The 21,139-nt window shown below is 34.1% G+C and overlaps 1 protein-coding gene across 2 annotated transcripts in view; it reads left to right on the plus strand.

Moving 5' to 3' along the window:
- The window catches only part of SCFD2 (sec1 family domain containing 2), a 355,447-nt gene that overhangs the window by 21,923 nt on the left and 312,385 nt on the right, over window positions 1-21,139 (plus strand). For both annotated transcript variants that reach the window (XM_011362648.2, XM_023532112.1), the window contains exon 3: window positions 6,628-6,755. In XM_011362648.2, the coding sequence (XP_011360950.1) occupies window positions 6,628-6,755 (128 nt within the window). The remainder of the gene's footprint in view (window positions 1-6,627; window positions 6,756-21,139) is intronic.

Raw genomic sequence — 21,139 nt, forward strand, 5'->3', positions numbered from 1 at the left:
TGAGCTGAGGGCAGTGTCAAACTAGAGCTTTATATTTCATTCATACTTATTTTCATTTCCTTGCAAAGGTCTCGAGTTCTCTTCTTAGGAACACTACCCATGATGCTACTTCTGCCTAGACTGCTCTTACTCTAGTTTTCGACTGGCTAATTCCTACTTATTTTTCAAGGCTCGCTGTCACATCCTCTGACCTTCACCTGCATACCCAGTCTAGGTTAGGTGATATACTTTCCCAGAGCTCCCATTCTCTGCTCTTATCACTTCTGGAGGAGAATACTCAGTTCTAGGTTCCCTGCTAGATTTCTAGCTACATGAGGGCAGGGCACTGGAGGTTGCTCACAGCTGTGGTTGCAGCACTTCACTGAGTTCCCAGCACACAGGAAGTGCTCATATTCTGAAAGAATGTATGAATCTAGAGGGTATTATGATAAACAAAATAAATCAAAGACAAATACTGTATGATTTCACTTATATGTGAAATCTAGAAAACAAAACAAACAGTACAAAATAGAAACAGACTCTTAAATATAGAGAATAACTGATGGTTGCCAGAGGGAGGAGGCTGAGGGTGGGGACAAAAAGGTGAAGGGAAATGAGTGGTACAAAGTTCCAGATATGAAATCCATAGATCACAGGATATAATGTACAGCATAGGGAATATAATCAATAATATAATAACCTTGCACAATGACAGATGGTTACTAGACTTATCATAGTGAACACTTCATTAGGTATATTAATGTTGAATAACCATGTCATATACCTGAAACTAATATAGTATTGTATATTAACTGTATTTTAATAGAAGAAGAATGAGTGAAGGACTGCTTGCCAGTATCAAGGGTCTACTTCAATATCCTTCTGTGATTAGCTGATTTCTATTGAGAAGAAAGTTCATGGATAATTTTGTTAAAAATGAACTAATTGTTTAAAAAAGTCTTCATGAGGAATGATGACTGTTGAAACCTCTGGGAATAATTTAATTAATAATCCTACCTTCAGAGCTCCTTAAACTCACCACTGACAGAAGCCATTATTCCCTGCTTTGAAAAACTATGACTCAGATTGCTCTCTGTTTAAAATTAGTTGAAAATGTTTGTTTGGGCTTTTTATTTTTTGTTGTTATTATTGTTGTTGTTGTATTTCTTGTGGAACACTGTGACTATTATTGCAAATCCTGTGAGTAAGCTTAACTTTCCATGTGCTCCTTGAGGAAACCATTTCTCTGAGCTTAGTCGCAAGATAATGGTGTGCATTCACATTTCACCCTCAGTCTCTTAATTGTATGTCTTCCATTTGATTGATGTAGCACCATGATTCAACATTCGGCACCTTTAAAAAATTAATGCTGTCTTCTTTATATTTTATTTGGTGATGAATATTTCCTGTCAGTTTCTAGTGGACTTCACTTGACATTTCATACATGACAAACCAAGGCAGCTATAAGATTTCATTCATAGTTAAGCAATTCTGGTGAATGAAGAGCCAAATATTAACTGCAAGGACCATATCTTTCTGTAAAGAAGTCTCCTGAGATTTGAAAAAAGCTAATTCTAACAGGTCATTGTTGTGCGTATATTTTTGGCCTCTCATCATCTTTAAACAGGACAATTTGCCATAATGGTTTGATTTTTAAGGATATAAGATAATTGGTTTATTAAAAAAGGACATATATTTAGTCTGTGTTTGACATGTAGTTAATGACACTACTAAAACTAATTATATTTCGTAGTAACAAAATGGATCTTTTCATTTTCAGGATGAATATTCTGTTATTTGTTTCAATATATTCCTTGAAATATACAATATAAAAGTAGAATATTTTGTCTCAGTTTTATCAATGATAAAATAGCTAGAGACTATTTCTCCTTTCTTTCCTATGTAATCAAATAACATCTAGATTGGCAATAATACCTCAGGGCAATTTAGAGTTTAGTTTTTTGTCATTTCAGTTATATAAATGATATATGTAGAATGATTTAAAATTTAGTAAAGTCTTCTTGGAGAGAAACATTTAAAGAAGAGCGTTGAATAAAAGTGATTGGCACAGTAGAGCAAAGTGACTGTCTAATAATTACCTACAAGGAGAATAGTATGATATTATTTAAAACAGAAAGGGCAAAATCCTGAGAGCAAGCTTTACTTGCTCCATGAGTTAATGTGGCTTTGTTTCATTCTTTACTCTGTTACATTCTGTCTTATGTGAGGTGCACATAAGAACTTAAAGGGAGACCAGAGACTATATTAAGGATTCGAAAAGAAAATAAACACGAAAAGTTGAAAATAATTGGCATCTTACATAATTGAAGCTCTTTGATGATTTGCACAGTGCAAGCATGGCATGATATAGTAGAAAGATCAGTGCTCTCAGAAGCCAGTTACCTGGGTATGAGTCCTGATTTTGCCATTTCCAAGTTGAGTGTACTAAAGTAAGACAGTTGGCTTCTCTGAGGGTCTTCAAATGGGGGCAGTGATAATGGCCTAGTTCATGAAGTAAAGATCAAATGAGATATTAGTTGTTTTGTAAACCTGAAATGCTCCTAAAATAGAATTTAGTGGTAACATTTAAAAGTATTTTTTAGTATTATATATTTTATTTACCTTTCAAAAATTTTCCTTAACTTACTCATGAAAAGAAATAAACTGTTTTTGGGTGGGCCTGATTATTAAGATGTTATCTAGCTGTTCTTGAACTTAAGAGAAAAGACTAAGCAAGATGAAGTAAGTTTGCAGTAGAGCATGAAGGGTTTAGATTAGATATAAATAGGATCTAATAGCACTTTGATTTGTTTGAAACTATAGTGTTTTTCTCAGGCATATTTAAATTTTTCTTTAGGTACCTTCAGAAACTAAAAATAAATTTTTCATCTGTGTTAGGTTAGGTAGCATCCTGCTGAAGATGTAAAGATGATTGATTTAATATTACCTCTCATGTTCATTTCTACTAAAGTTGTATATCCACTTTATAAGTTAGTCTGGAAATATTTACAGAATGTGAACTCCTTCTAAAGTAACAAATCTAGTTTTATTTTATTTTCTTAAATTTTTAAGTTTTATTATATATTCATTACAGGTGTATAGCATAGTGATTAGACATTTATGTAACTCATGAGGTGTTCCTTTTAGAAATCTAGTATTCATCTAGCACCATACATAGTTATTACAATATTATTGACTATATCCTCTATGTGGTACTTTATATCCTCATTACTATTTTGTAACTGCCAATTTGTACTTTTTAACTCGTTCACCTGGTCTCTAACAACCCTTCCATTTGGCAACCATCGGTTTGTTATTTATGAGTTTAACGAATCTAGTTTTTTTTTTTTCTGATCTGTTTTTTAAATAATTTTTTTTTCAATTACAGTTGGCATACAATATTTTATTAGTTTCAGGTATACAACATGGTGATTAAAGACTTATGTATCTTACAAAGAGATCACCCTGATAAATCAAGTACCCATCTGATACCATACATAGTCATTACAACATTGAATATATCCTCATGGTATACTTTACATCCCTATGACTATTTTGTAACTACCAATTTGTACTTCTTAATTCCTTCCTCTTTTTGGCCCACCCTCCAAACCCCCTCCCATGTAGCAACCATCAAAATGCTCTCTGTATCTATAGGCTTGTTTCTATTTTGTCTATTCATTTATCCTGTTCTCTAGATTCCACATTTAAGTGAAATCATAGCATTTGTCTTTCTCTGTCTGACTCACTTCACTTAGCACAATACTTCTAGCTCCATTCATATTGTTACAGATGGCAAGATATCATTTTTTTTTTTTTTATGGTTGAGAAATATTCCATTGTATATACATACCACTTCTTCTTTATCCATTCATCTATTGATGGACACCCAGGTTGCCTCCATACCTTGGCTATTGCAAATACTGCTGCAAGGAACATATGTAGTCACATGTCCTTTGAAGTAGTGTTTGGGTTTGTTTGGATAAATACCCAGAAGTGGTATGTATCCTTCTTTGTTTCTTGTTATAGCCTTTGTTTTAAAGTCTATTTAGTATAAGTGTTGCTACCTCAGCATTTTGTTTGTTTGTTTCCATTTTTATAAAATGTTTTTTTCCATCCCTTTACTTTCAGTTTTTGTGTGTCTTTCTATCTGAAGTGAGTCTTCTATAGGCAGCATATGTAAGGGTCTTATTTCCTTATCCATTCAATTACCCTATCTTTTGATTGGTACATTTAATCCATTTACATATAAAGTAATTGTTGATAGATATGCAGTTATCACTATTTTATTATTTATCGTTTTGAGATTTTTTTTCTTTGTTCTCTTTTTCTTCTTAGAGAAGTCCCTCTAACATTTTTTGTAATACTGGTTTGGTGTTGATGAACTCTTTTAGCTTCCTCTTGTCTGCGAAGCTCTTAACCTGTCCTTCGATCCTAAATGATAGCTTTACTGGGTAGAGTAATCTTAGTTGTAGATCCTTGCTTTTCATCACTTTGAAAATTTTGTGCCAATCCCTTTTGGCCTGCAAAGTTTCTGTTGAGAAATAGCTGACAGCCTTATGGGAGCTCCCTTGTAGGTAACTGACTGCTTTTCTCTTGCTGCTTTTAAGATTCTCTCTTTGTCTTTAACTTTTGGCATTTTAATTATGATGCGTCTTTAAGTATGATGGGCCTGTTTGGGTTCATCTTGTTTGGGACTCTCTGTGCTTCCTGGGTTGTATGTCTGTTTCCTTCACCAGGTTAGGGAAGTTTTCAGTCATTATTTCTTAAAATAAGTTTTCTATTCCTTGCTCTCTCTCTTCTCTTTCTGATACCCTATTCTGTGAATGTTGGTACACTTGATGTTGTCCTAGAGGTCCCTTAAACCATCTTAATTGTTTTTGGATTCTTCTTTCTTGTTGCTATTCTGATTGAGTGTTTTCTGCTACCTTATCTTTTAGACTGCCGATTTGATCCTCTGCTTCATCTAATTTACTGTTGATTCACTCTAATATATTCTTCTTTTTCAGTTATTGTGTTCTTCATTTCTGACTGGTTCTTTTTTATTTTTTCTGTCTCCATTTTTACATTTCTCTTTGTTAAAGTTCTCACTGAGTTCATCTACTCTTCCCCTAAGTTCATTGAGCATCTTTATAACCAGTACTTTGAACTCTACATCTAGTAGATTGCTTGTCTCTATTTTGTTTAGTTCTTTTTCTGGAGCTTTGTTCTGTTCTTTCATTTGGGACATGTTTCTTGGCCTTTCTATTTTGGCTGCCTCCCTGTGTTTGTTTCTGGGTATTAGGTAGGGCTGCTGTGTCTCCCAGTCTTGGTAGAGTGGCCTTATGTAGTATGTGTCCTTTGGGGCCCAGTGGCACATCTTGCCTGGTCACCTGAGCTGGGTGTTGCAGACTATAAGTCACTGAAAATTTATGCCTTGTTTTTATCTATATCCCAACCACCGAGAATATGGTTTGGCATGTAGTCTACTTGCCTATTTAAATTAAACTTACAATATTAGATGCAGAGTTATAATGACAGTTTTGATCAGATCAAAACAAGTAGAATATGTTGAACAGCAATATTAGTTCACGCTGAAAAAATAGATGATAATAAAAGCAACCGTTTAATGAAAGATTAATATGTGTCAGACATTAAACTCAGTGCTGAAATACATCATTCCATTATTCCAAATCAAATTTAAACTTGAAAGATATGTCTTACTAGGTATAACTTTAAAGCTAAATTAATATCTTATTAGATATAACTTTTAAAACTAAACCTTAAAATGCATTTATTTCCAAACTGTTGCTAACGGGATAGCAAGAGATGTTAGTGGAACTTTAAGTGGAGGAAATAGCCCTTGGAAATGGACAGAAGTCATCTTTGTTTCTTTATGTTCAGTTTTTAAAGCATTACTACAAATGTGTATACTTGGCTACATGTAGAGGTCTTCCGGAAAGAACACTGTGCTCATTTATAATTTGGACATGGCATGTTGGGTGAGACAGAGGGCTGTTGGACAAGTGAGCCCAGATGAGACCCTGCATAATGCAGTGCTTCATGCTGTTATCAACGGTTAGTTGTAAAGGCTTCAGTAAGTGCCATCCTTCCAACCTAAGACCCAAGGAGGGATACTCAAGGCCTTAGTTACTTAGACTAATTCTTGATTTTCATTCAATATAAAACCTGCTCATTAGGAATTCCAGTGAGTGATTTTTGAACAGGAATGCTCATTGCTAATTGCTTCGTGTTTCCCAAACAAGTATATGATCTCAAATTGATATGACTATAAGTCATTTTTAAACATTTGTTAAATTTTGGCTTACATAACATTTATGTTATTCTAGCAATGTTGAACTATACTCTGAAGTACTTTTAAGTGGAAATCTAAAATAAAAGTATCATATAGTTTTCCCACACTTCTCAAACAACAATATAGCTTTTCTTCCTTTTTTTAGTTTGATTTTATTATCTTCTTCATTTCTCAATATTTTGTGCTGATTAAAATGGGTTAGATAGTCTCTATTTAATCCCCATGCTTAGAGTCTATCAGTAGGAAAGATTACTTTAGTACTCAAAAAAAAAAAAATTTAAGATTATTTTGCTTTCAACTCTTTCCATTATCTATAGAAATTCATTCTAAAGCTCTTTGTGGTTTTATTGCAGTGACACTGCAGCCAAAGCCCTGTGGGAAGCCTTACTTAACTCAAAGCACAAAGAGGCAGTGATGGAAGTCCGGAGACATCTAGTGGAAGCAGCCAGCAGAGAAAACCTGCCAATCAAGATGAGTATGGGTAAGTGTATCCACTTTACCTAGGAAATACAGTCTGCAGGCTCTGAGGTAGTTCATTTAAGCCTGTTCTAAACAGTGAGCCAAACTAGCCAGCATAGCACATAGGTAAAAGTATTGAAGTATTTGTAAACTGTTGGAAGGAAGGTAGGTAGGGAATATGTACACACTGCTTTCGGAGCTCAACAATTCCCCTTTTCATAGACTCAATTTTGGGAACTCTAGGAGAGCCCTTGCTTACGTAGACTACTTTTTTTAGTTTCTTTAGTTGGACTAGAACTACTGAAATTGGTCTGCACCATCGTCCCTTCATTTTATTTCACCACTACTCCCCTCTTCCCTTTTTTCTCCTCCCTTCCTATTTAATGTGTATGAAAACACTTTTATTGGCTTTGAATTAATGAATGAACTACTATGCTGACAAAACAATTGAGGAACTGGGCAGGCTTTGGCCTGGCCACTTCCTAATCTTTGGAGTGGTCTGCTAATTGTCCAGTTACATAAATGTTATCCTTTCCTCACTAGGGTATCACATATCTCATTTACTCATTCTTATTTTTTTCACATTCAGCTTTGTCTTCAGTATCAGAAGAGTCTGGCTGCAATAGAATTTAAATAGTTTTTTTTCTTTTGATTAAAAGTCAGAGAACTACTATTTTGATTTTAGAAAAGGAATTTGGCGTTATACTCTTTAAATTAAATAATTTTATTGGTATAGAAATATTTAAATATAGATATTGAATCTGGGATAGCATTTATTTCTGGAAACTTGCAAAAGTTTAATTATTTTAAAAATGTTTTCTCTCTTATAATTTGTTTTTAGATATCCAATAAATATTAGTACCTTTTACTGGATGGGAAAATTTTTCTTTTCTGAGCATCCTAGCCCAAGTTCTTGATTACTTATGAGTATAAAAATTAAACTATCAAGTTGAAATAGAAGAACAAAAGTTTGGAAGTAAACAAATGAACCTAGAAAGAAAAATGTTACAGGGTCACACTATGAAAAAGAAATCCTAATTTTAAGTATGTAGGTGACTATATGTGAGGGCTTTAAGGAAAATAATGATGATAAAAGTGAAAATAACATTTCTTGAGTGCTTACAATGTGCTAGGTCTTCTTCTAACGGTAATTCTGGTAAGATAGATACTCTTACTATCCCATTTTTCAGATAAGAAAACCAAAATAGAGAACATTCAATTGTCTAAGGCCATGGATCTGATAAGGGTTAAGACTGAAATTCAAACTCACTCATTCTAATGTGAGAGAATATGTTCTTTATTTACAAAATCATCTTCATTTCATACAACTAATGCCAGAAGTCCTACTGTTGTTTTAGGGTAGAAATAAAGCTGCTGCTTTGAGACCATCCTGGCATTTGACTATTAATTCTAGTCCCTCCCTCCATCTTTTCCTCCTCCCTTTTTTCCCTTCCCTTCCCTTCCCTCCCTTTCCCTATTCTTCCTTCCTTCCTTTCTTTTTTTTTAATTTTCATACTTCTAAGTACTCATTAAGAATGAGTATGTATATCTTATAGAATTCCTTATTCATGAGTGTATTGAAAAAATAAATAGTTCGTATTGTCAATCAAGAAAAGTAGGAATGCACAAAGGGACTTGGTGATAGGGTTACTTTATATTGTGCTTCAGAGATATAAACTTATGATGCTATCGCAGAGCATAAATCAATTTTTATTGCTCAGTGCAGGACTCTTGAAAGATCAACACACTTCACTTTTCTAAAGGGCTGTATCTCTTAAAAATAATCAGAGCTAGGGAAAAAAAAGACGAGTAACCCCATAAAGATTCAAATTTAAATGTTTGAAATTCCTTTTGACTGAAAAAAATTAGATAAAATGGTTTGCTTTATCCCAATGCACTAGACATGGGGGAGGATGGGGAGAGGGGAAAAAAATGAATAAAAGAAACAGACAATTGTTGGAAAACTTTTGTTTTACAAGGGCCAAAAAGATTGGCTCAAATCACAGTTTATCCATATGACAGCTATAATTTATTAAAAGAAAACACATTGTGGCTACCCATTTCTGTTTCATATCACTAGTCAGAATACTAGTCAGAATTTCTGGTGTGTCTCATTTTCATTTTTCCAACAGCTATATAACCATTGACAGTAAGGAAAAGAGCTGAGATCTAAACATAATAAAACATTGGTATTTGAAAACTGCTTATCATATAACTTAGAAAAAAAGTTATGCTCTGATATACTACATGGCTGGAATGCTTTTTCTAGCAGCACTTAAAATTATAAAATGTATTTTAAGCCATACACTATTCTCCCAACCCTTGCTGTAAATTCTACTGCAATATAAATTTTTCTGACTTATTGGCTTCTAGTATTTTTGTGACATTAAACAGAGATTTTAATTCTAGATTGATGATCCTCTTATATTTTAATTCACTGAGAGGGATCCCATGATTAAAACCTCAGATCTTAAATATAAAGTTTCTCAGTACGAGGTAATATTAAAACATTATACATGCCAATAAAAATAAATATCATTCTCTTAAAGGAAAAAGCTTAATTGCTAAAACTATCCCAAGAACTTTTATTTATGTGGATTATATCTATTGATATATGTGGGATAGATGATAGATAGATAGTAAGAAAATATCACAGAAATTCAAGCAGAGGAAATTTTTCAAGTATTCATGAAGTAATATAAAAATATTATAATAAACTTATTACATGTTAACATGAATAACATATTTTTGTAAAAAATAGCTATATTTAAAAAAATTAGTGAGAACAATGATACTGTTTTACATTTTTGCACATCTCTAATGTTTGGTTTAATAGAAGACAGCTATATTCTCATATCTGCTTCTTCATCCAATATGTTGTGATATATCAATTTGGATACACTATATAAAGGAAATCTGACCTTACAAAGATATATAATTTGAAAAGGAAGGAATATTGTAATAACTTTTCAGAAAATTTCAGATATTCTTTTGCTACAATACTAACTTTACAAGAGGTAATTTCTTATAGATTAATTGTAATGTAGAATATTAAACCATATCATTGAATTTTCTATACTCTTACAATAAAATCCATTGGTCTTTCTTGCACTTTCAATGGATCTTTTATACACACATTATTTTATATCATTGTACATTAGGCACTTGGAAAATATTGGTTCTCTAAATTGTCCAGATCTTCTAAATGTTGACCCACATTAAACAATATAACAAAACCACATTTATTGGTATCCCCACTGACATCATTAGAAAATCTTTAAGTATTGGGAATGTAAAGATATAGAGGTAGATGTAAATTTCCCAAAATTATAATTTTACACAAAAACTCGTTATTGACAATACAAACTGCAGTTGTTTTTCCAGTTGTTTTCAATTATACAAAAGAAGTACTTTTTTATAATTCTCATTTCTTTACACAGACTATTGACATTTTCTTAAGGGTTGAGATTTGATAAAATTAACATTTACAGTTTCATCATGGCAGTATGAAGTGAAAGTGATTTCTTTTATAATTTGTTGCCACTGCCTTGATTGGTGCTGAGGCACCAGTACTTTTATTCATCATTGTATTTGCACCATCAGGGCAAATATAGCTTAGTAACAAAATCAAGTAACATCTTAGTATTATTCTGAAAATAGTTTTGACTTTTCTGACTATGTGAAAGTGTCTCAGGGACCAGGAGGTCCATAGAACATCTTTGAGAACAATTATTTAAAACAGTGCCATATTCTCTGGGGTACGAGATCATTGGAACCACAGTTAAATGTCAAAGTAGAAGGGGGGAAATCTCATTGGAATTTTTTCTAGACATTGTCCAGATCTAGAGGTAATCGACAATTATTTTTATTTATTTAAAAGATATTTATTATGTGTATATGATGTATTAGATCCTTGTAGGGCATAGGAAACATCTTCTTTTCAAATGAACATATTATTTAACTTTGATGAATCTTTTTTTTTGTCTGCAAAATGGCTATTATAATATCTACAAATCTGACAATTAGATGAGAAGATTATGTATATGAAACATGGTGTTTGTGAAATTTAAGGTGTCCTGTAAAAAGAACGTATAGCATAACATTATTTATTGTCTTCTGGGTAGATAAAACACATAAAAATAATGACCAATGGCCATAAAACTGTATATGAAGAGTACTCTACCAGATATCGGCATGGAATTATTGCCTCTGTAGGATTTGTTCCCTCATCATCTTAGTGGGAAATGTGTGACTAGAGTAATGGTTGTCAAGAGTGAAAGTAGAGATTTGAGATTTAGATACCTAGTGATTATGTTGAAGCCTTATATTATGTTTTTAAATGAAATATAAGAAACATAATATTTTAAAAAGAATTATAAAATTAATCTTCCAGAGAGAAGGTAGAATGAGTGAGCAGAGGATTAAAGGCAGAGCCCTAAGGAACACATCCATTTAGGGGTATGAAGAAGAAGAGAATCTAGAGAAAGAGACAGAGTTTTCACTGAATTAATAATTAATAAAGCCTGAGAATGTTAAGGTCACTAAACAAATGCTTCCCTCTTACATTCGATCACCTAAAACAGAACTTGAGTTGCCTCTGTTTCTCTATTTCCTCATCTGCAAAATGGGAATCTGAATTTCTAATGTCCCTTTAAGAATCTACCCTATGGCTCTATATTTTTAACTTTAAGTGGTGCATCTTCTTTTTCTTCTTTTTCCCTCCACCTCTTCCTCCTCTTCTTCTACCTTTTATTAATCTTTATGTTTTCTCAACATAAGAGATCCTCAACAAGAGACTATGGTGTAGGAATTTAAAACTCCCAACAGTATGATATGGTTAGGAAGCTCTGGGCTGCAGGGTGGAAGTTGCTTTACTTAGAGGCTCCCCTAAGAACAGAAATTTCTTTCCAAGTCATAGTGGACCCATCAAGGAAATGCTCCTTCCCTGGCAGCCTGGTAGTCTGCCCTCTTGATAACAGGGGTAAGCATCTGTTCCTTTCCATGTTCTCCACTGAGTTTATAAACATTAATACAGTGTTTAAATTAGCCTCATGAAGGCTCCATTTTCAAAAAAAGCCAAACCATAAATGTTTCTGGTGGTTTTATATTTCACCATTTGTGTAAATTTCAGGGAGAGCTGTTTATTTTCTATTTGTGACCCTAATCCTGCCGCAGTTATACTTTATTCCATATCATCCTGAAAACATATCTTGCAATAGATTTCTGAATTTTGGACCTATTTGATTGAATTGATATACATCATTAAAATGCTCTTTTCACATAGGAGCGTGAGAACCCTATTGTGTACTGCACATGTGAGGGATCTAGGTTGCGCGCTCCTTATGAGAATCTAATGCCTAATGATCTGAGATGGAGCTGAGGTGGTGATGCTAGCGCTGGGGAGCTGCTGCAAATACAGATTAACATTAGCAGGGAGATTTGACTGCACAGAGACCATAATAAATCAATTGCTTGCAGACTAATAGCAAAACCCTACCAGTGAGTGGCAAAAGGCAATTTAAGCTACGTTTGGTGGCAGGCTTTTTAGTGGTGAGTTGATGTACTTCACTTGTACAGCTGCATCTGATAGCATCTGATTCTGCATTATGGTGAGTGGTATAATTATTTTATCGTATATCACAATGTAATAATAATAGAAATAAAGTGCACAGTAAATGTAATGTGCTTGAATCATCCTGAAACCATCCCTCTCTCCCCCCGCCCCACCCCAATCTATGGAAAAATTGTCTTTTACAAAACTGGTCACTGGTGCCAAAAAGATTGGGGACCGCTGATTTAAAGGTTATCCCAGAAAACGTCTTTAGTATTTATGGTGTTATAAAAGTGGACACAAATTCTCAGCTGGGCTTTATCCAAGTTTCACTAAACACATGGTTGTATACACTACCCTTAAAATCCCTACAGGAGATTTGTAATGCCTTCCTTCTTTCCCCTTTAATAACTTGCTTCAATGTCTGATAGTCATCTCAATCATGAAATTTTTTTCTCATGTCTGACTTAAATCTTTCCACCTGCATGTTAACCATATTTCTTTGCCCTTTGACTTCAATAGAAGTGGGAAGCAGGCAGTTATTATTACTCTTCTGATTCTTTACCTGTTGAAAGACAATGCTGCAGTGTGCAAATTAGTGATAGTAATAAACTCAAAATTTTCGGAGAGAAATACACATTTGTTCATTCTGCATGAGACAGACATGGTTTTATTTCAGAATCAAGAGACTATTTAAAAGTAATATGAGCACATGGTTCTAGAAAATTCCAGTCATATCATATATAAAATAGAAAGTAAAGGAACTCATACAACTCAACAACAACAAAAAAGAAACAATCCAATTGAAAAATGGGCAGAGGGCCTAAACAGACACATTTCCCAAGAAGACATGCAAACAACCAACAGACATATGAAAAATGCTAAACTTCACGAGCTATTATGGAAATACAAATCAAAACCATAATGATATACCACCTCATATCTGTTAGAATGGCTATTATCAACCAGACAAGTAATAAAAAGTGTTGGAGAGGTTGTGGGGGAAAAGGAACCTTCTTACACTGCTGGTGGTGATGTAGATTTGTACAGCCAGTATGGAAAACAGTATGGAGTTTCATCAAGTTAATAAGAATAGAACTACCATATGACCCAGCAATCCCTATTCTGGGTACCTACCCCCATATTTTGAAAACGTTTATCTGTAAAGGTATATGCACCCCTATGTTCATTTCAACATTATTCATGGTGACCAAGACATGGAACAACCAAAGCGTCCTTTGATAGATGATTGGATAAAGAAGATGTGGTACATATATATCATTGGAGTATTACTCAGCCATAAGAAAAGATGAAATACTGCCATTTGAAACAACATGGATGGATCTTGAGATTATTATGCTAAGTAAAATAAGTCAAACAGAAAAACTTGAGAACCATAAGATTTCACCCATATGTAGAATATAAAATTGAAAGCAACAACTGAAGGAGACAAACAAAAACTTGTAGACAAAGATAACAGTTTAGTGGTTTCCAGAGGGAAAACAGGGAGAGGGGAGGTAGAAATAGGGTAAAGGGGATCAAATATATGGTGATAGAAGGAGATTTGACTGGGTTGTGAACACACAGTGCAATATACAGATGATATATTATCGAATTGTACACTTGAAACCTATATAATTTTATTAACTAATGTCACCCCAATAAATTCATAAAAAAAATGAAAAAAAAAAAAAAAAAGAAAGTACCTTCCCCCATCCCTACAATCTTTCTCTTCAGTGTAACCTTTGCTCCTAAATTAGGATCTTGCCTTCCAGGCCTTTTTCTCTGTCATTAGGTAAATAAACACATAAATAAATAATGAGAAAAATAAAATAAAAATACATACTAATACGGTTTTCATTGTAATTTTTTTCTCTTACTCTTCCTAGGGTTTTGGATATACAGAGTAAAATTGCATAACACTTTTTAATTTTAATTTGATTTTTAAATTTTTTACAGCAGAAAAGAATAGCTTTTTTGGAAGAGAAAGTAAAGCAACAGTACATTTCCAAATGTGGAAGCGGGCATGAGCAAGAGAAGGGTGGCTCAAAAGGCCTCATAAAGAACACCTATTCATACAATTGTGCCTCATTTTTTTTCTTTTTTCATTTTTTTCATTTTTATTTTTCAATTAGAGTTGACATTCAGTATTATTTTATATTAGTTTCAGGTGTACAGCATAATGGTTAGACATTTATATAATTTATGAAGTGATCCCCCTAATTAGTTTAGTACCAACCTGACACTAAACATAGCTACTATCATATTACTGACTATATTTCCTAGGCCGTACTTTACATCCCCATGAATATTTTGTAACTGCCAATTTGTATTTTTTAATCTCTTCACCTTTTCACCCATTCCCCCAACTACCCTTCCATCTGGCAATCACCAGTTTTTTCTCAGTATCTTTTAATTTGTTTCTGTTTCCTTTGTTTATTTTATTCTTTAGATTCCATATATAAGTAAAATCATATGATGTTTGTCTTTCTCTGACTTATTTGCTTAGCATAATACTCTCTAGGTCCACCCATGTCATTGCATATGGTAAGATTTTATTTTTTTATGACTGAATAACATTCCATTGTATATATCTTCTTTATACAATTGTCTATTGATGGGCACTTAGGTTGCTTACATATCTTGGCTATTGTAATTAGCGCTGCAGCGAACATAGGGGTACATATAGCCTTTCAAATTAGTGTTTTGGTTTTCTTTGGAGAACTACCTGGAAGTGGAATGCTGGATCATAAGGTACTTCTGTTTTCAATTTTTGAGAACCCTCCAAACTGTTTTCCATAGTGGCTGTACAAATTTGCAATCCTACCAACAGTGCATGAAGTTTTTCTTTTTTCCACATTCTCACCAACACTTATTTTTTAAAATTAATTAATTTTTTTTATTATGGTGACATTAGTTAATGAAATACAGTAAGTTTCAGGTGTACAATTCAATAGTAAGGCATATATACATATGTATGTGTGTGTGTGTATTGCATTGTATGTTCACTGCCATAGTTAGATTTCTTTCTGTCACCACTTATTTGACCCCTTTTACCCCATATACCTGCCCCTCCCCCCACCTCCACACTCTGGTAATCACTAACCTATTGTCCATGTCAATGAATCTGTTTGTCTTGTTTGTTTGTTGCTTTTAGGTTTATATCCCACATATAAGTGATATCATGTGGTGTTTAACTTTTTCTGTCTGGCTTATTTCACTTAGCATGGTTATCTCGAGTTCTATCCATATTGTTGCAAATGGCAGTATTTCATCTCTTATGGCTGAATAATATTCCATTGTATATATGTATCACAGCTTCTTTATCCAAGCATCTTTCGTAGGACACTTTGGTTGCTTCCATGGCCTGGCCATCGTTAATAATGCAGCTATGAACATCGGTGTGCAAATATCTTTTCGGATATGGGTTTTCAAGTCTTTGGGATAAATACCCAGTAGAGGGATTGCTGGATCATATGGTAGATCAAGTCTTAGTATTTTTGAGGAACCTCCATACTGTTTTCCATAGTGGCTATACCAATTTGCAGTCCCACTGGCAGTGTATGAGGGTTCCTTTTTCTCCACACCCTCTCCAACACTTGTTCTTACTTGTCCTGTTGATAACAGCTATTCTAACAGGTGTGAAATGGTATCTCATTGTGGTTTTGATTTGCATTTCCCTAATAGTTAGTGGTGTTGAGCATCTTTTCATGTTTGTTGGCCATTTGTATGTCTTCTTGGGGGAAATGTCTGTTCAGGTGCTCTGCCCATTTTTTAATTGGATTGTTTGTTCTTTTGTTGTTATTGAGTTGAAAATATATTTTCCCATTTGGATGGTTGTCCCTTTACCTTGTTGACAGTTTTATTTTTTGCTGTACAAAAGCTTTTTAGTTTGGTGTAGTCCAATTCATTTATTTTTGCTTTTACTTCCCTTGCCTTTGAGGTCAAATTCATAAAATCCTCTTTAAGTACAAGGTCCATGAGTTTAGTTCCTATGTTCTTTTCTATGCAATTTATTGTTTCATGTCTTATATTCAGGTCCTTAATCCATTTTGAATTAATTTTGGTATGTGGTGATAGACAACAGTCTAGTTTTATTCTTTTACAGGTGGCTTTCCAGTTTTCCCAGCACCATTTATTAAAGAGGCTTTCCTTTCTCCACTGTATGTCTTTGGCTCTTTTATCGAAAATTATTTGCCCATATAAATATGAGTTTACTTCTGGACTCTAGATTCTGTTCCACTGGTCTCTGTGTCTGTTTTTCTGCCAATACCATGCTATTTTGATTACTTTCACTTTGTACTATAATTTGAAGTCAAGCAGAGTGATGCCTCTAGCCTCATTCTTTTTTCTCAGAATGGCTTTGGCAATTCAGGGTCTTTTGTGCTTCCATACAAATCTGATGATTTTTTGTTCTATTTCTTTAAAAAATGCCGATGGTATTTTGATGGGGATTGCATTAAATCTGTTTAATGCTTTAGGTAATAAAGTCGTTTTAACTATGTTGAGTCTTCCAATCCAAGAACACAGAATATCTTTTTATTTTTTGTATCTTTTTCAATTTCTTTTAATAGGGTTTTATAGCTTTCATTATATAGGTCCTTTACATGTTTTGTTAAATTTATTCTTAGATATTTTATTCTTTTTGTTGCAATTGCAAAAGGAATTATTTTTTCCAATTTTCTGACAATTCATTATTAGAGTATAGGAACGCTATGGATTTTTGAACATTGATTTTGTACCCAGAAACTTTACTGTATTCGCTTATTGCTTCTAGTTGTGTTCTTGTGGAGTCTTTAGGGTTTTCTATCTAGAGAATCATGTCATCCGCAAATAGTGACAGTTTGACTTCTTCATTTCCTATTTGGATGCCTTTTATATCTTTCTCTTTCCTGATTGCACTCGTGAGGACCTCCAATGTTATATTGAATAACAGTGGTAATAGTGGACAGCTTTGCTTGTTTCTGATCTCAGAGGAAAAGCTTTTAGTTTTTCACCATTAATTATAATGTTGTCTGAGGGTTTTTCGTATATGGCCTTTATTATGTTAAAGTACTTTCCTTCTATACCAAATTTGTTAAGTGTTTTGATCATGAATGGATGTTGTATCTTGTCAAAGGCTTTTTTTTTTTGCATCTATTGATATGATCGTATGGTTCTTATTTTTTACTTTGTTTATGTGGTGTATCACATTAATTGGTTTGCATATGTTGAACCATCTCTGTGCCTTTGGGATGAAGCCCACTTGATCTTTTTAATATGTTGCTGTATTCAGTTTGCTAGTATCTTATTTAGGATTTTTGCATTTGTGTTTGTGACAGATATTGGTCTGTAGTTTTCTTTTTCTGTGTTATCTTTACCAGGTTTTGGTATCAGGATAATATTGACTGTGTAAAATGAGTTGGGAAGTATTGCCTCCTCTTTGATTTTTTTGGAAGAGTTTGAGGAGAATAGGTATTAAATCTTTTTTGAATGTTTGGTAGAATTCACTGGTGAAGCCATCTGGTCTTGGACTTTTTCTTTTTGGTAGGTTTTTGATGATTGTTTCAAGTTCCATACTGCTGATCGATCTATTTAAATTTTCTAGTTCTTGATTCAGTCTTGGAAGGTTGTATCTTTCTAAGTATTTGTCCATTCCATTTCTTCTAGGTTATTAAATTTGCTGTTATACATTTTTCATAGTATTCTTGTAGAAGCCTTTGTATTTCTGCAATGTCTGCCATAATTTCCCCTCTTTCATCCCTGATTTTTTTATTTGTGTCCTTTGTCTTTTTTCTTTAGTGAGTCTAGCCAGGGGCTTGTCAATTTTATTAACCTTTTCAAAGAACCAGCTCTTTGTTGCATTTATTTTTTATTTTTTATTTTTTTGTTTTCAATTCCATTTAATTCTGCTATAATTTTAATGATTTCTTTCCTTCTACTGACTTTAGGCTTTATTTGTTCTTCCTTTACTAGTTTTTTGAGATGTAGCATTATGTTGTTTATTTGGGTTCATTCTTGTTTTTGAAGGTCAGCTTGTAATGATATGAACTTTCCTCTTATGACTGCTTTTGCCGTGTCCCACAAGTTTTGATATGTTGTACTATCATTATCATTCGTTTCTTTGTATCTCTTGATCTCTCTTTTTATTTCTTCTCTGACCCAGTTATTCTTCAGTAGCATGTTGTTTAAATCTCCATGTATTTGTAGTTCTTCCTGATTTCTTTTTGCAGTTGATCTCAGTTTCAAAGCATTATGATCAGAGAATATGGTTGGTATGATTTAAACCCTCTTAGATTTGTTGAGGCTATTTCTGTGTCCCAGTATGTGGTCAATCCTTGAGAATGTTCCATGTGCACTAGAGAAGAAAGCAGCTGTTTTGGGATGAAAGGCTCTGTAAATGTCAATTATATCCATTTGCTCTAATGTATCATTTAAGGATGTTATTTCCTTATTGATTTTCTGTTTGGATGATCTGTCCATATCTGACAGTAGGGTATTTAGGTCCCCTACTATGATAGTGTTTTGGTCTGTTTCTCCCTTTAGTTCTGTTAGTAATTGCTTTACATATTTCAGGGTTCCCTGATTGGGAGCATAGATATTAATAAGTGTTATGTCTTCTTGGTGCATGATTCCCTTTATCATTATGAAGTGTCCCTCAGTATCTTTCTTTACCTTTTTTAATTTGAAGTCTGTTTTGTTTGATATTAGTACTGCTACTCCTGCTTTTCTCTGAATGCCATTTGCTTGAAATATCATTTTCCACCCTTTCACTGTGAGTCTATATTTGACTTTGGATCTGAGATGTGTCTCCTGGAGGTAGCATATGCTTGGATTTGTTTTTGATCCATTCTGAAACTCTGGAAAAACATGGCAAAGTGAGAGATGTCCTTAGATCTCTTGCCTTGAAAAAATGATAAGCTGAACATCTAAAACCGAACAAAAAACACGCAAACTGCACACCAGCACATCTGAGCGTGGGAGCTGCGCATAAGAGCTACAACAGGTCAGAACTCCAGGTGTTGGGCGGTGGACTGGGACAAATAGAGAAGCTACCTCTCGCAGCCACTGGAGCTCCTTGCAGGAAGAGGGGGAGAGGTGAAGGTGTGACGACTTCCCTAATCTGCTCTGCCTGGAAGTGCCGGAAGTTTTCTATGCAGCTGGTAGCAGGGCTAAGTCATCAGGTCAGAAAGCAGAGAAGCGAAATGGGACAGCAGAGAAACAACAGTTGATTTTTACCAGCTCTGGTTGCAAAACCGAGGCTGAGCTGCAGCCCCAACCCCCAACCCAGAGGGCCCTTCCCTCCATACCCTCTGAGACCAATCTCTGCAGAGCCCCAGGGGAATCTGAGCTAACACTACCAAAACTGTTGCCAACACTGACAAGGACTGAAAATTCTGTGCCTTTTTATTGGTGAGTTCAATCTATTTACATTTAGGGTGATTATTAAAATATGAAGTCTTCTTATAGGCATTTTATCTTTTGCTTTCTGTTAGCTCGGTGTTTCCATTGCTTCCTTGTCCTTGTGTTTCTGTTTTCTTTATTTTGGTTGGCTTTTGTGTTTTTCCCTCTGGTCCTTCCTGTTTTATGTTATATAGTTTGGTTCTGAATCCTTGGTGTGTGGTTACCATTATGAATATGTAAAGGATAGTATATATATATACATACAGTCATCCCTTTTCTTTTGTGGGTGCCTTATCTCTATTCCTCTTTGCAAATTTGGATCTTTGCATCCTCCCCTTTTCAGTCATTGTTATCTCAATTTGTCTTTATGTATGCCGAACATTCATTACTATCTTGCTATAGCAAATTTCTTCTTATTTTAAGCTTATAATGCCCTGTTCCTAGTAAGGGTTTCACTCCTCTGCTTTTATCAGCCTGCTAGTCACCTTACTCCTAATTATGTATTTGTTGTTGTTTTTTTGTTTTAAGTGAGCTGACCCCTTTCAGTATTTCCTATAGTGCAGGGCTCATAATGGAGAATTCCCTCAATTTTTGTATGTCTGGAAATGTCTTAATTTCTCCTTCATATCTAAAGGAGAGTTTAGCTGGATACATTATTCTTGGCTGATAGTTCCTTTCATTTAATAGTTTGAATATTTGATTCCATTCCTTTCTGGCTTGTAAGGTTTGTGCTGAGAAGTCTGATGATAATCTAATGGGTTTTCTTTTATAGGTTACTGTCTTCTTTTCCCTGGGTGCCCTGAGAATTGTCTTCGATGTTGATTTTTGATCATTTTAATGCAGTGTGTCTTGGTGAAGGCCTATTTGGGTTGAGATAATTGGGTATTCTGTTGATTTCTTGAATTCCAAGCTCCAGCTCATTCTTTACATTTGGGAAATTCTCGTGAACTAATTGTCTGAAAATGCTTTTCAGTCCCTACTCCTTTTCCTCCCCTTTGAGAATTTCCATTATTCTTATGTTTCCTCTCCTGAGTTCTTGTGTTTCTCTTTCATTATTTTTTCATTCTTCGGTTTCTCTCTTCTTCCTTCTGATTTATTTCTAGATTTCTGTCTTCTATTTCACTGTTCCTTTCCTCCATTTGGTCGACTCTCTTTCCTACGCTTACTATTTCATTTTTCAACTCTTGCAGTGTATTCTTTATTTCCAGAAGGTCTGTTCGTTTTTTTTTTTTTGAGGGTTTCAATCTCCTTGGTAAAGAACTCATTCTGCCCATCCAGTTGTTTTTTCAATTCCTGAAATTGTTGATATGATTCGTTTTGGATCTCATTGAGTTTTTTCAGAAGTACCATCCTGAGTTCTCTGTCATTTAAGTCACATATTTCTATGTCTGTAAGCTTTTTTCTGGAGATTTTTCTCTTTCTTATTCAGATGCCTTGTCATCTTGGTTGTTCATGATGTTTAATGGACTATT

The sequence above is a fragment of the Pteropus vampyrus genome, unplaced genomic scaffold (assembly GCF_000151845.1).
Source record: "Pteropus vampyrus isolate Shadow unplaced genomic scaffold, Pvam_2.0 Scaffold77, whole genome shotgun sequence".
NCBI classification, from domain to species: Eukaryota; Metazoa; Chordata; class Mammalia; order Chiroptera; family Pteropodidae; genus Pteropus; species Pteropus vampyrus.